General features: G+C 38.9%; 1 protein-coding gene across 4 annotated transcripts in view; it reads left to right on the plus strand.

The window, feature by feature from the left end:
* The window catches only part of LOC102785624 (neurexin-2-like), a 128,046-nt gene that overhangs the window by 100,590 nt on the left and 10,648 nt on the right, over positions 1–16,808 (plus strand). For all 4 annotated transcript variants that reach the window (XM_006799994.2, XM_006799997.2, XM_006799995.2 and 1 more), the window contains one exon: positions 10,146–10,327. In XM_006799994.2, coding sequence (XP_006800057.1) covers positions 10,146–10,327 — 182 coding nt within the window. The remainder of the gene's footprint in view (positions 1–10,145; positions 10,328–16,808) is intronic.

Raw genomic sequence — 16,808 nt, forward strand, 5'->3', positions numbered from 1 at the left:
CACACGACAAATAAAAACAAATTTAAGCACCAGAGGTTGTCTCGGCCAGCGGATGCATATGTGTTCAGATTTTGCTTGTTAATTTTGTAAACGATCATACAGCCATTGCCTCCATTGCCATTCCATTCATTTTGATTGAGCGGGTCGTTTTGGGTGGTGGACGCGACAAAGGATGGGGCGTAAAAGCAGAAACAAGAGACCTGCTCTAGATCTGCAGCAAAGCAGAACAGGAGGCTGAAAAAGTGTCTCAAGAGGAAAAAAAGTGAGACACAAAAGAAGTGCGAGTACAGCATTCTCGAAAAAAATAGCCAGTAACCAAACATCATGGCACACATACTGTAGATTGCATTTATGCTGCCTAACTGGTACACATTTTTAGCAATCCATTAAGCAGCCCGGCATTCTGCATTAGTAGGAGATGTAGGCCTATACGGGGGCTGGTAAGAAAAGCAGCATTGTCTTGTAATCCTGCCTATCTGTAACATTACAGTGAGCATTAGCAAGGCTCCTCTTGAGGTGCAGTGAAGTTAATACGTTGGCCATACATTTATGGTAGTCGATAAAAAGAAGAAGGGTCACATTCACAAAGAGTGATGGGTTTTTTTAGTACGTCACAGAGCACATTACAGGTTGGCTTGCTGTACCATTATATTGCATCAGAAACTTCTGCTTGCATGACAGACACAACAGTCTTTTATCAAGATTATCAAGAAGTTAGGTCCAAGTTAGGTCTTGGTGCATAATGGACATTTCAGCTTCTAAAAAATTAACTTAATTAAAGAAGAACCAAGAGGAAAAAAATATATATTAAAAAATATAAAGACTACAGAGGTGCTTGATGAGAAAGAGTCTAAAACACAAAAATGAATGAATGTAGCTGCAGACTACAGGTTTCTAGGAAATCCATTTATTCAAGGTCTTGTAGTGTTTTAAATTCTCAACAAAGTAAAACACTGTTTTAATATGCTTTGCTAAAGGTGCACAATTGTGTCGTGCATGTTCCTTTTTTTTCCATAGGCCATATAACTGGTAGATTACAGGTGCTTATCAGAGCACTGCAGTGTGCATTTCGGGATCTCAAAATCACATTCGTCATTAAATACAATAATATCTGAGTTGGGATGGTGACACCAGTTCTTACTGTGATCACAGCAAGTAGGATTTTACACTTCAGCTGACGTCCTTTAGCAGCTACTTTGGCAGACATGCAGCAGAGGAGCAACAGCTGTATCGGTTTATAGCCTGGTAGAACAAACTCCCGTTGTTTTCCTTTGCAGGCGCATTATTGATAAATCATTAAAAGCCCGCTCTGTGTTTTGCCAGTTGAATGCTTTTAATCTGAAGCAGCAGTGAAAGGAAATGTTCAGTTTGCATTAGCAGTAGCATGCGTGTGCCACCATTTTAACACAACCCAGCTGAGAGCATAGCATTACACTGTCAAGCACATCATGGACAGTTAAGAATGGGTTCAAAGATAACCCTGCTATTTGTATTACCCACAATGCAACTTTATGATTCAGTTCGATGTATTAAAGCATAGGCAAGGCCACAGAGGTCTATTAAGCAGACTGTATGTCCTCACTATCAGATTTTTATTCATTCCCAAACTTGTAGTCTTCAGTTCTAACTGACATTTATCAGATTTAATGCAGCTCCCTCTGGAGCCACTCAAGCCTTTATGCAACTCCCCAAGACCAGCAAACACACTTTGATGTGTAAAAGTGATGAGGTCTCCGATTAATATAGCTCTGATGTGGCCTGAAGAGAGAAAAGTGAACTGTAACTATTAGGCTCATCTCAGTGAGATAAAATAATGCTGCTTTACTTGCGTCATCATTCCCTCTGAGTTCTTTGACAATTTGAATCCATGGTGGGAATAGGGCACTCCACCAGTAGCAATCAGAGCTACTTTATACTGCATAAATTAAACTAGAAGCACACTGAATGGCTTCTTCGTCTTCTCCTGCTTCTTCTTTTTGCTGCTCCCTTTGCTGCCTCCATCTCACCCCATCTCTTCTTTCCAAACAGCAACCTTCTCCTTCACTACATCCCTGAGCCGTCTCTTTGGTCTTCCTCTTTCCCTCCTCCCTGGCAGTTCCATCTTCAACATCCTTTGTCTACATTTTCTTCTCTCGCCCTGCTGCCAAACCCCCCTCCTCCTCCTATGTCTTCAGCAAACACTAACACAGTTTCCACTGGCACCCTGCTGGCAACATCAGCAGCGACGCTTGTTGTTAGCCCAGTCCTCAACTGATCTGGTATGGAAATCTCATTCTTCACGAAGCATATTTGATTTAGCAAAGGTTTTACACTTCATGTCCTTCCTGACGCAACTCTCCCCATTTACTGGAGAGAAGCACTAGGCGTAGACTGGCTCGTGCCCCTCCCCCCCGTGGCAGAGTTAAGCACACTGAGTAGCTATTGCTAGAAAATAAATACATTAAAAAATGTTTTCGATTCCAGATGTTTAAAATACACCTGCCTCACGATCAAGCCATCACAGGTAACTTTAATATCGCTTTATTTCAACAATGACAGCTGACGGGGCAAAGTCTGAGAAGGCTGGGGTCATTATCACTGACATGGTCATAAAAGCTATTGTGGCGCATTGATGGGAGATGTCTTGCACTTGAGTCACTGTCAAAACAGCTTCACCAGGACACACATCACCTGAAATCTGAGCGGGGCGAAACCTTAACGCTGGTTTAGAAGATGGGGTTTGTTGGAGGTGCTCTGAGCTGCAGACGTTCAATTTAAGAAGTGACAGCGTGGATACATCTTGCTGATAGGAGCAGAAACTGCAATTCAAGCATAATACAGCTGAAGCCTGCGTGCGCCAGCTGAATGTGCATTTATTTAAGATTCATAACGTTTTTTCAGTCTGGCTTTTGGTTAATCAGATTTAATTGATTTGATTGATTTGATTTCCAAAGTCTGTGTTTACTGTGCTAAGTATATGATGCCACTTTCGAACGTGAACGCCATATTTTTACTTGGGAGCCATATGTCCTCTCTGTCAGGCTTTAGGCTGCACTATTCATTTTCATCGTTTCAGTGAGCCGTATTTAATAGACCGTGGAAGAAGTGTGCCTCAGATGCCATAAGTCAAACGATAAATTCGAACTTGATATTTCTCCATAACCCTCTATTTCAGCAAACCGCTCACAGATGAAAGATGTATGTGAGTTTATTTTCTTAATTGAACAGCTTTGTTTTCCCAGTAAAGTGCCCTTGTTGCCCTTCACAAACTGTCTGTCTGATGCCTCCACAGCATATTGTACAGTATACTGTACTACACTTGGACATTTTTGCCTTGCTGGAGGCTGGCAGGCCAATTCAGAGCTGTTAATTGACATTATACAGCCTTAGGTGCACTTAGATATGAAAATCCTGATCATAATCACCAGAAATGATTTAAATGGCAATGAGAGGATGAGTAATTTACAGCTTATTCCACTGCTTTGTGTCAGTAATGTTGCTGATATTAGCCGCTTTTTGTATGATTCATTATGACAGCAAATATTCGCTCCCTCTGGCCACAGGAATTCTTTACGACAGCAAGCTCAGGGGGCGTTTTCAAACCTTTTCACATCTTAACTGATACATGTGATAAAAATTATCGCCAGCATCTCAGCGTATTTTGCAAGTCCTATGAGCATGTTGCCTCGTCTCTCGCGTATTCAGCTGGCTGAGAGCTCAAATGAAAAGAACAGGATGTTTGAGTGGGTAGCATGCATCTTGGCACAAACAAGCAATCCATACTGTTACATTTGTTGTGTAAAGGATCCATTAAGACATGACAATCACTCATGGTTTCTTTATAGAAATTCAGGTGCTCCATTTACGTAATTACTATGCATTTTTTTAAAAAGCGAATTATTCATATGATATCATTATATGCTGAGGGGGCTGTGTTAAACTGAGAGACGTTTTTAAAGGTGCAGTGTGTAGCATGTCTAACTCTAGTGACTGTTGCACAAGCGATGCTACTTTGGTTTCTTTGGCCAGCTTTCTTTAACGCTGGAAGCACCAAATGTCATCTAATCCTCTTATAACAAATATATGACTTTTCCTAAAGTGGGTTTAGCCATCACGTAGTGAATTTTCACTACATGTTTATGAAAAGACCACATGTGTGAGATAAAAAGAAAAAAAAGTTACAACCACTTCCACCTAAAACTGCCAACAGAGTCATTTTGACCCCCATAGAAATCAGTGTAAAAACGCTACGCTACACATTAGCACCATGCTTGGTTTCCTGGCAACACGTACATTTTGATAGAAAGGCTAAATATGACTGATATATAAATATTTAGGAGACTGTAGTTAGATAAAAGATGATTAATTGCTGCAGAATTGAACTGATCAGGGCCTAAATCAAAAAATAAAAATAAAAAAAAAAGATGAGCTGAGCAGAGAATCCAGAGGGTGGAGAACTAATCTGAGCAAATAAAGAGTGAAATCCAGAGCAGAGCGGTCAAAATAGGGTTTTAAGCTGAGCAGGACTGCAGACTTAAGAGCAGTGTGGGGTTAACTATTTTACCTTTACAGCATGTAATGAAATAGCCAAAATCATTTATAAAACTAGTAACATCCCCAGCCCAAAAATGTAATATTAAACATGCGTTTTGTCAAGTCTTGCTTAGAATTAGAAAAATTAGATGAAAACCAGTAGCCCATTGCTGCTGTTGTTGGAGGATGACCTCCCGTAGTGTTTCTAGTCTTATTTTCTGACTGGTGATCACGTTTATCGACAGATGTTGCTAAAGCATAGAGATCATCATATAACCAACATGCATGTGATCTGCGAGACAAACTGCATAATTTAAGCTTGCTGCGGGAACCAGATACCAATACCAGTCCCGAGTATTGCTTGATGCTGGCCGGGAGGGAATGTGTTATGCACAGTGTGCGGGCGGGAGGGATAGGCGCTAGGGTATAAACAAACCCTAGCCAGCTGCCTTTCATGTTAATCCTGCTTCCTAGCGGTCGCTTGAGTGCCGTCGCCATCGTTGTGTTTACTGTTTCATTCATTGACTTCCTGCCCTTCAACATGACTGACAAGAGGTCAGAATCATAGATGGTATAAAAGAAAAATACGAGCTCTGGGCAGCACTAAATCTTCTTGCTCTCGTGATGGACTGAGGGCAGACTGGATGCTTCATTGACTCACTATCTCATCTTGGGGTACAAAATGGCTTTACGTAAGGGCATGGGCTGGCAGTTAGTGGTTAGCGTGTAACTTTGGTAGATATCAGTCAATCCGTACATTTGACATGAAGTCACGGCTATTAAATCTTAACACTGTACTGATCAATTATTTATTCAGATAATGATTAATTTATTTTCTTAATGTTTGAAGCCGTTTTTTGGTCGTTGTCTTACATCTTTTATCTTTAATATCCCTAATTTGATTTGCACAGTGAATATGCTCCATCGCTTTATTATTATTCCCATATATAATATAGTAGACAGCAGGAGCATTGCAGTGCCTGTGTAAAATATAGTTAATTGCCACAGCTGCAAACTAATAATGATGTGATATACAGTGAACACTTTGCAGTTGAGAATCTCCAAGGATGCCTTGTTATGAAAGCACAGATGCAATGTACAGCCACAAGACAAGAGCAGAGAACTCCCATGAGGTAGTCGGCAGAGAGCGAGCGAGCAGGGAGCTGTTTCAAAGCAACAAATTGTGATGTTTATAGAAATAATTTTGATTTTATGTGCGCTTTCATTGATGGAGCTCAGCCATAGAAAAGAAGAGATAAGAGGAGACGAAACAGGAAGGCAGAAAGGTGTATTGAAATGCTTTAATGTTATGACTAATTCAGGAGTTACTGCTATCTATAGACAGGTGTTTCTGTGCAGGTGTATTAATATTCTATATTTTTTGATGCACACACAAGGAGTGCTTGCTACCTTTGTTCACCTTTCTGCTCTGTCTGTTTCTGTCTGTGTGATCCCAACAGCAAACTAAATGTTTGTGTTTGGAAACCATTTGTAGTGAGACGTTTCCTTGACGGGGGAAATCATTTCTGAGATTAAAGACTGAGAGTTTTTGTTGTTTTCGTTTATCTCATCAGTGTGTACTGCTCACAAAGAAATCCCTTCTTCCAGCAGACTTAATTGAAATTTCCTAATTTCCGAAATACACTTCCATAGGTCCATAATTAATAAGCAGTCACCCAATATCAAGTGTTGTACTTCAAGACCATTTGGTTAATGAGCTTTAGCTTAGTTATTCGGAAATTTGGTCACATGTAATTGAGTACAGTAAAGACTGGATTGGATTTTTGGTCTGCTGTATTTTAGCCGAGAAGAATCCATTAAAATATACAAAATCACTCCTGATACCAATCTGAACTAATGATAAAATTAATACACGGTTTCATGCGTTGGCGTTAGCTGAATCAAGAGGGTATCTACCGATACTCTTCTTTGTTCCAACTCCCGTTTATTTTGTTATTATCCATCCATTGCGGCTTAGCGAGTAAACACTCGCAGTTAAAAGCCCTGTAGCCTTGGAAGATATCCACTTGACTAATTCAGTCTGCTGGAGTCAGTTAGTAGCTGCGTCTGAACTTTCCCTCAGCACATCTGTCAGTGTTGTTCACCGTCACTTGCATTAATATCCATTTAGGTTTTGCTGCACCCAGTATGGAAAGAATGAATAATTACAATGAACAATACATGGCAGCTCTGCCGTGTACATTAGCCTACATGTGAACATGTCTGTTATATTTTAGCTGAGTATATAATAACAGGCAGATATAATTTTCTAACTTCTCAACACAGTTACAGTGAAAGACTACAGGTTAAATTGCTGTTTTCACATGAGATGACTTATCTGGTAATGAATAGAATGAAAATGTAACCTATTGCTTTGCTAAAATATGATTTTCTTTCATAAATCTACATTTTTGTTGTTATTTAGCTATAACCAAAGTCCCCCACATTTTTCTGATGACATTTGGTGACATTTGTACTCACCACACTATTAAATGTGATGCAGCGATCGACCAAAGACCGGTATTTAGACTTCTAAACCTGGGAACAAGAAGTGCATGAGGCTTAAGCCTCTTGAGTATACTTTTAAAGAGGTGCCCTGGCTTATACAGCACAGTGAAATTTGAAAAGAGGCCTGATATGAAATGGGGTCTCCAAACATGTGGACTGACCACACCGTGGCTTGGCTGCTCTTTGTTTGCTTTCACAAGAGTAAACAGAGCTAGGAATCATGAAGGCTTGTCTGATATAATCAACTGCAGCATTATGGTCCTCCAACAAATACCAGCAGTGTTTGATTTTGGTTGAGTATGTGGTGAAGTGCTAGTTTGGAACTCCTTATAGGCAAGTAGACTATCTGGACAAGTACTGCACTATATGTTGTAGGGCTGATAGGATTTATTACCATAAGCCCTCATAATGCTATGTTGTTCATAACAAAGGCGTAGTATCCGATGGGGCAGTTGGGACAATACCCCGAGGCCCAGAGGATGTGAGGTGGGGGCTAGTTGGCATAGTTACCAGATAATTAGTCCTGCTAATATTTTAAATCCACAGTTTTATCTTTTGGACCGAAACTCGTTTATGCAGTATACATTTTCTTTATTAATTGAATTTTAGCTCTGCAAATATTTACTCTCCACTAATTAAAACAGAAACCTTTTCTAAAAGCATTTTGATGGCACAGAGGCATGCTGGGAAATCTTTGATTATTTTATGTTTGTTTGCTTTTTTCTGGCCTTTCTCTCTGTCATTTGTGGTTGATGCAGGTGAACCTGTTTACATCACCTGTGATGCAGTTGTAAATTATGTTTAGCAAGTACGGTTGAAAAGAGGAAGGAGAGAACAGGATGAGTATACCTGCAGGACTGTGGGTTTAAGCAGTGTTGTCAGTGAGTGCAGGGTCCGAAAGATAAAGTTGGGTTGGTGAGTAGTTTGCGTTTTTATAGAGCACTGAAACATTGTTCTCATTTATAGGCTGGAAATATGCAAAAAATACTGTAATATGTGTGCATGATGTATCTAGAAGCTGGACCATAGGAAACGATTGTGAATGAGGAGTCCTATAAATAAGTCTGTAACGATCTGTGGTTAATGGGTTTCTCTCGTTTGTTCCATGCTTACACACATTACAGATGTTTTTGTATGATTTTCGCGAGGCTGAATCTGTTTTGGGCTCATGAAAGATGGTGCAAGAGCATGAGCTTAAATAAATGTGTCTGTTCCTTCGAATGCTTTTATCCATGGTTCTGGTCAAAAGCTGGAACCATGTTATTGATATTAGTATTACTGCTACTATACTATGTAATATTTTTTACACAAATATACATTGTGTGTTTGTGTGTGTGTGAGAGTGAGATCCTGCTTTGGTTGCTGGCAGTAGGAACCTAAAAAAAACCACTGTATCTGCCCCAGGGCCCATCGCAGAGTTGTTACAGCTGTGATTCGTAACCTATATTTTGCTTAAGACACAATAAGACACGGGCATAGTAAGCAAGATAGTGGTTTGAATCTAGAAGCCCATTACACATCACTGTGAAAAATAACAAAGTCCCCATGCAAAATTCTGCAAAGAAAAGTAATCTAAGAAGAAGAGACGAATCTACAAGGACATACAAACCTTTTCAGTCTTCTCAAAAGTAATTTGGGAAGAGGAGACTAAGAGGCCAGCTGTGAATAACATTAACTGAAAGGAAGAAGCCAATAAAACCGCTCTTTGATGTGACTAATGTCACTGACTCATATTCGACTGCAAATCCCTGACATTAATTAAGATTACCTCAGTAAGAAATAATTTTGTTTTAAAATAATTGCTGTCAGAGAACCTGCCCTTTTAATTTAAATTCAAAGCCAGCACAGGATGTTTTTCAGCATTTGGATTAGGCGTTTAATGTTAAGGAAGCATCCAACCAGCAGCTTGATCCTGTCAATAGGAAACCTGTATGGTGAGTGCCCATTACGCTGAAGAGTGGAGTCTTTGTAGAAGGTTGACATTGAGGCTACAATTTTGTCTCAAGTGTTTCTCTGAGCTTCTATACTTAAATCTTTGAGAGATTCAGGCATTGAAAACTACCAGTCTTGAAACCAGCTCTTAGGTTTCAGTTGCTGAAACGATCCAACACGAGTTTATTTGTACTATCTGAAGTAATTCTCATTTCTGCTACGGCCACGTATTACAGTGACTGCACTATCACCTGCCTTTGTATAACTTTGTAACCTGCGGACAGCGTTTGGTTCTCACTTAGATTTTCCACATTTAAACTCTGAAAGCTGTGTGGATTATATTACATGGCTTAAAGTACACAAATGAAAGAATTTAGCAAATTATTGTTGAAATGCCATTATGCAGTCTGTTAGTTTTTTTAGAATTTAGGGAAAATGTAACAGGTGTCACAAGAGGTGTCATATGTACAGGCTGATCAGCATATGGATCCTGCAATTTAAGCAAGGCAAATGTTGTTTATGTTGTTTATCTCAAGGAGACAAAAATCTTGCTGAGCACAGAGGAAAGACTTCCACAGTAAAGCTTCAAGCAGATATATTTTGTTCTCATGCACCTGTTAGATTCTGCACTAGCTGCTATTTTGTATTAATATCAAGTGTTTGCGGTGCATTTTAACTGAGATTATTAAATGGTTGGCTAAATGATAAAAAACAAACTGAACTGTCCAGAATATCATCCATATCTTTCAAAAACCAAGAAGGTACAGGGACAAAAGATGCCGTTAGTTTATGGATTTCCATGGTGCAAGAGAAGTTTACATCTGTGAAAGCAAAGCTTTATCAAACTGAGTAGTTCAGGCTATTTAATGGAGATTCATGAGTGGGTCTCTTTAATAAATCTCCCATCTTTGGTTGAAGTTTTTCTCTGCCTATGGCATGATTTTGAAAAATGAAAGGTAGTGTTCGTGCAAGGAAAGAGAGACGTGGAATCTCATCTCTTTATGATAAGGATTGGTACTTCCAGAAAAAAAAACCCTAAAAACTAACAAATGTTAAATTAGTTAAAAGAACCAAGGCTAAGGGAAGACACCTGATAAAGCAGAACTAATTATGTTAAAAATGCTGCCTGTTTTTAAAAGTGTCTCTGGCTACTGTCTGTCCTCTCATCTTTTCCTTATTGCCTCTGTTCCCAGCTGGCACCACGTATATCTTCGGGAAAGGCGGAGCTCTCATCACATTCACCTGGGCCCCCAATGAGCGCCCGAGCACCCGAGCTGACCGCTTAGCCGTGGGCTTCAGCACCCAGCAGAAGGATGCCATCTTGGTGCGAGTGGAGAGCACCCATGGGCTTGGAGACTATCTTCAGCTGCACATAGTAAGAACGTGAATCTGTGTGGCTTTAAGTCACAAAAAGGGAAGACTGGTATGGTATCACACTGCTATGATAGATTTAAAAAAAAACACTTAAAGGAGATTAGAATTTAAATATTTCATACATATGACCTGCGGCTCTGAACACTCTGAATACTATGCTCATTCTTTTTCTGGTTTCTAAATATTACAAGTGGAGTTACTTAGACAGAAAATGTAAGAATGATTACCCAGAGAGATTTTAAGATACTTTTTCTATTCATTTTATTTCCTTCTCTGAGTGAGTCTGCTCATACCACCTGCATTCTGTATTCATGAGCTTAAAATCATGTTGTGATTATACGAGAGCAGACTTTCTGTGTCGAATAAATTATCCTTAATAGCATTTATGATCATTCATATTGTGCTATTTAATGTCACACTTTGCAAATATGGTTATAAAGAAGCATTGTGATTGGTTTAGGAGGCGAAAAGGACAACATACTTTGTATGTCATGGAAATCTGTTCTGTGTGAAGTGTGAAGCCTATCAGAACTGTTCAAATTAGTCTACTCGGTCTGCAAACAGAATAGTGCAACAGCAACTATTTGAATGCCCGAACAACATGTACATACATAGTTAGAAACGAATGAAACCATGAAATGAACGTCACTAAACTGAAATGTGAACTTTTTTAAAGTTATTCAAAAGTTTTTTTTAAAAAAATGGTGCTGTGTTTTTCCTCTAAGCTGGTTTCTTAAGTGTTAACCTTTATTATTCAGGCCAGGTCTGCATGTTGAGGAGGCAGAGAAAGAGACGTCAGGATAACATCACATGACCTTTCTGCAAAATGATTCACAACATTTGGATATCTGTTGGCACTGCGCATATGCACAGAGCTTTTTTGGAGGGTATAGGTTACAGTAACTATGATGTCATCGTGTGCTTCAGAGTGGCTGCAGCTACTTCTCAAATGCTCACCAGCTTCCGACAACAAGGCAGCCATGTAACTCAGGGGTTCTTAAAGGGAGACCCTAACAATAGATTTCAGCTTCCCTCACGAGTTGCCACAGAGCGTGTTATTCTATCGATAAACTGGTAAGCTGTTCCCGATGCTGATTGCGGTATTTTCAACCTTTACGTATGTGAACAGTACGTGGTTACTATCATACTGGCAGCATTTCCATGAGCAGTTAAATAAATATAGACAGCGCAGAAATAGTTACAGCTACAAAAAGGGGGAGAAAAAGACGGCTAAGGTGCCAAAGTTTTATATGAGTAAACTTCTAAGTCACATATCATCATTTCTCTCCAGATAAGCTGATGAAGGCCCAAAAAAACAGGAAGCAAACTCGCATTTGCTGGTGGAGTTCTAATGCTCTAATCTTAATTAAATGAAATGGATATAACTAAACCTCTCGGTCTATTTTTAAATGACGTTTTAACTAGACTTTGTCCTTATTCTAACTTGGCGCAGAAGCATCACAGCTTGTGTGATTCACCGATTAGTGGCATCTGAGTCCAAATATTGGAATAAAAAAGGAATTAATAAATCACAAGTACAAGAAGGAGAAGAGGCGCACGCACGTCAGCAGACTACGAGATATTTTCTGGTGATGAACACGTGTGTGGATATGCGTTTGCGTGCCTGTGTGTGTGTGGTCATTGAAGCCAAGTGGCGCCTCAGCATCTGCCTGCAATGGTGCCTTTTTCTGGAGGGAAATCAGGCTTTTTAGTATGGAGCCACAGGACAGGTGTGCAGTGATGAAAACCAGAAGGGAGATCTGTCAAACGTCTGTGAATGGTGTAATAATTAAAATCACATCTGTTGACAAAACTCGTAACTCGAAGTCGCTATCTTATTAGCAGACACTTTTGGGGTAAACACTAAAAGGAAAAAAAAAGCCTTTATAAGATTACAAATCTGACCTTTGAAAGCAAAACTTTGGCTCCTTTTATTTTTAATTATTATTTCTCATTTAAATTGGATTCATTCTGATTATGAAGCTTTGAGGTCAGCTGTCTGGTGTTTGCATGTGTGGATGCACACGCACTTAGTGTCATATCCACTAAAGTAATGAATATGTCCTCAGTGGCTAATCTAATCTGTGGCACGTGTCTGATCAGCTCCCTGAAGACTGCTAGTGTCCGTTCCAGGGGACCAGTTCAGCTCAGAAGCTGCTCTTTTGGGCATGCATAACCACACATTTACATTACTGTTTTGGGCATTGGCAGAAGGAAAGACGAATGGACCCCATGTGCAGAAAGAACCCAGCCTGAAAACAATCTGATTGAATTGTTTATATTCCAAAAAAAAAAAAAGTCTTCTGATGAAAAAGTTTTTATCACCCTTCTGAAACCAGTTGTGATTTACGTCTGCGCCTCTTTTATTCATATCATTTTTATTCTAAAAGGGATTTGAACTGTAATATCAGTCTCTGTATTAAAGTACCTGCTGTTAAGCATGGAAAAGTACTTTCTACCTGATTTATTGGACTCATTTGATCTAATATTGAACTTTTTGGTACAAATATAACACACAGAAGCAGGTAAAAGACTAGAATAAAAAACATCATGCACAAAATCTGTTGTTGGATGAACACAATTTAACCACGTGATTTAACCAAGTAAAATAACCAATTTTTGACCATGTCAAACCAACACATTTGGCATTTGGTGGTTTAATGTAATCAGATTACGTTGGATCAACCTAGTATACTTACATTGACTTGAAGTGATTTATTTAAGTATGTAGAGTGAAATTTGGAAACTAACCACTCTGACTAGATTGTATCATGTCATCTCAACAATTTGAATTTGCTGAATTTCATGCAGATGCTACATGATTTAATTACGTTCACCATAGAAACATGAAATTATTTAGTTCAAATTACAAGTTTGACTCTTGTACATGTAACAACCACCCAATTTCAATTTTTTGAGTGTGCTTGTCAGCATCTCCTCATTTTCCACACCACATTGACTCTTAATCTTAACTCTGAGTGCAGGGCTAGGGGAAAGAAGAGGGGGCATCACATTCGTCCTACCAAACCAAATACATATTATTGTTTTAACGGATATTCTGCAAATTGTAATTTGCACATATATCACATTATACTGAAAAAACTGATAAAAACTGTACTGTTGAACATTTAAGCAAAAGTGTTTTTCCTCCACATGTCATTTACTTGACATGTTTTGGTCCAAAAATCCTTCCCTGGATGGGTTTTTTTTTTAAATCGCCTCATTTAAATTGCATTTCCAGTTTTAAATGTCTGAATCTGACCTTGCCAGCCGTAGACTGTTGCTAGTAAATGCAAGGATTCCTGCCTGCGTGCAAAGTGAGCTGAAAACATTTTTCCTAGCATCTGCCAAGTCCTTGCGCACAGACAGATTGCTGAGTTTGACACCTTATTACTGCTCAGCGGAGGGAAATCCAAAGCAGTTCAGGTGATGTTAAAGTCTTTTTTTAGTTTCCCAACAATTTCACACCTTCTTGTTTTGTAGAGACATAAGTTGTGATTTGTTTTAATGTATTCTGCTTCAGTGTTAATTCTTCTTTTTATCTCATTCTGTCTCCACACTGGAATTTGCCCTCTGCAGAAGAGGACGACTGAGAGCAAAGCTGGCTTGAATAACAGTTGAAAATAGTAGAGGAAACAAATGATAGCTTTTTATGGTTTCGATTTTCTTCAGATTTCACCCCTTTCATTCAAAACTACCACTGTGATGAATAATTACAGTGAGATTTCAGAGCTGCTGAAGATTGCTGTAATAAACTGGTCACATGGTAAGCTCAAAAATATGACTTTGAACACGGTACATACACCAGCTTAAAAGACCAATTATTCTGCACAAAAGCAGCAAACCATCACCGTATTCAGTTGAGAGCACATCAGAGTGGCTAATGCTATTTTCAAATGGTCATGTTTTTAATGAGCGACTAAAAGATGAAACAAAACAGAACATACACTGTGCAATATGGAGACTATTAGAATTGTTAAAGCAGTACTTCAAGAGCAAAAGATCAACTTACTGGATGAGATTTGGGTGGACCTCAGTGATTCCTTAATCTCACTCCTTTCCCCAATATTATTAAGGTGATAAGCCATTTGGCTATATAGCCAGAATATATTTTACAGTAATAATTACACATTTTTATGCAGAACTTATTTTAGTTGGGAATCAGTGTCTTTCATAATCTTTGAAATTTTATAGCTCAATTTCCTTCATTTAAGATGTGTCTTTTCCATCAGAAATTAATGGAAACCTTACCCCTGACCACAGCGACACACCTGATTAAAGCACATTTTATCATTTCTATATTTCTGAGAAAGATTTGAAGTCTCTAAAATCCCAACAGTATTGTCGCAGGCTCCCACCCACCTCTAAAAAGTCTCTAGTAGAGAGTATAGTAAAGCAAGCCAATTCAGAGACAAACATTTGGCTGGTGACAAACCGAGACAGACAGATATGCTGGTGGTGTTAAAAGAATCATGATCGGTCCACTCTGTGCTCCGTTTAAAAATATATCAGGCAGCGGCGATGTATTATCACAGAAGAACTGTTAGTGCTGTAACTCTTTTAATTAATTTTGTCATGTCATCATTTCATCTGAAGAAGCTGCAAATTCTTGAAATCACATATCCTTATAAAAATCAGTACTTTTTCCCTCATGTGAATTATAGTCAGTAGCAGGTTAGATGAGATACAGGAATGAAAAATCTTTGGGAGAAAAGTAACAGTCCATCAGAGCGGGTGTCAAAACAGTTTAGTGAGTGCGCAAGAAAATGCACTTCATACTGTTACATGGGCATTAAAAACCACTTTGCAGTTAAGGAATTGATGTCACAGTCACAGTCAACGAGTTAATGTCAGTCAGATAAAATAACCACACCCATAATAATATATAACTTTAAGCCTTTATATAAACTCAATGCAGTTATCATAATGCTGTGTTTATAGTGGCCAGTTATCCATTCCGTATTTATTCCAGAATCATTCAAAAATCTGGCACTCTGCACCCTTGCACATATAAATCTTGAAATATGCTATATTCATGTTGCTGTCTGTATTATCTGTTTGTCTATTCTGTTAAGTACACTGAGAGGAATGAAAAATGCTTTTTTGCAGATAAGTTTATTTGTGCTAAAAGTTGGGCATTTTAATTATGGGGTTCTATAAGAGCCGACTCACAAAATGCTTGCTTCAGCACCACATTGCCATCAATTTTGTAATTTATCTGGAAAATGCTTTAACCTGCACACTGAAAAAATGATGCTAAAGGGCAGTGAGTAAAAATGTGATGGGTCATGACCAAGCATCAGTATGTGATAAGATGGGAGTGAGAATGTGTTGACTAGAATGGCCAAGCTTTTGTTTACAAAAACTGGGGTGCATTAGTGTTGCTTTGCCAGCTGTCAAAATGTGCTTCAGGGCTATTTTGCAATCACTCTCTAAGACTGAGTAAGCAAAATAGGAGCAGCACTTTTTGAAGCCATAAGGACCCCCAGGCAGACTCTTCTGGCCCTGGAGATTTTAATTGTTGTCCAGAGGACACGAGTTGAATTTGACCTGAGGTCGCACTACCCTGTAGCTGCCTAATGACTACTCATCAGTTTGCATCATCGGAGGAATATTTAAACTACCGACATCCAAAGCTGTCCATGTAGGTTACAGATAAGTGTACAAAGAAAATATAAAGGATAACACTGACAATAAAAAATATAAGGAATTTATAGTAAGTGCGTATCAAAAGGCATTTAAAAGATTTCTCATTTGCCAAAGTGTGTCTTTGTTCTTTACTAACAAGGTTCCTGCTAACCTGCATTAACTCCATGACTAATTAAGCTCACATGAAGTACTTGTAAGTGGGTACACCTTTGTCTTGAAGGGGTGTACATGTTCTGTGTGACTTTAACTGTCCAGCTTTTGTTCAGGGATCATAATTCAATTGCACATATTCACCTGTTCCTGAGTTCATGATGGCTTTCAGGTGATTTTAGAAAGCATAAAAAGATAACAATCCTTAAAACTTCTGTACTTAACACCAGCCATGTCAGCGAGAATAATTGTTTCAAATTCAAAAGGTTTCTCGAATGATTTTACATGTGATTAGAGGGTAAGAGCAAAGCACCGAGACAGGTTTTACATCACACCATCAAGGAAGGAAGTCTACGTATTTGAATCTTTAGCCTTTGAGTCAGTAATGCAGTACTGGAGGTAGAAGAAAAGGGGAACAATCAGTTATATGAAATGGTGCATGTCAAGGAATAAGCTGTGCAGCTCATTTCTGACAGTAGAGGCAGGGAATCCAATTGCAATGCAAGGCCCACTGTTGAACATATTTACATAATGGCTGTAAGGCCAGTAGATATTGTGCACATCATAGCATGGAAGGCCAGCAGTTTGCAAGATTTTATTCAAATAAAACACTACTCCACTCATTCTCACTCTTTACCTCCTCTTCCCTCTCTGGTTCAAGGTCTGATACGGTGTAACCAGCT

The sequence above is a fragment of the Neolamprologus brichardi genome, chromosome 10 (genome assembly GCF_056152115.1).
Source record: "Neolamprologus brichardi isolate AB-2024 chromosome 10, ASM5615211v1, whole genome shotgun sequence".
Lineage (NCBI taxonomy): Eukaryota > Metazoa > Chordata > Actinopteri > Cichliformes > Cichlidae > Neolamprologus > Neolamprologus brichardi.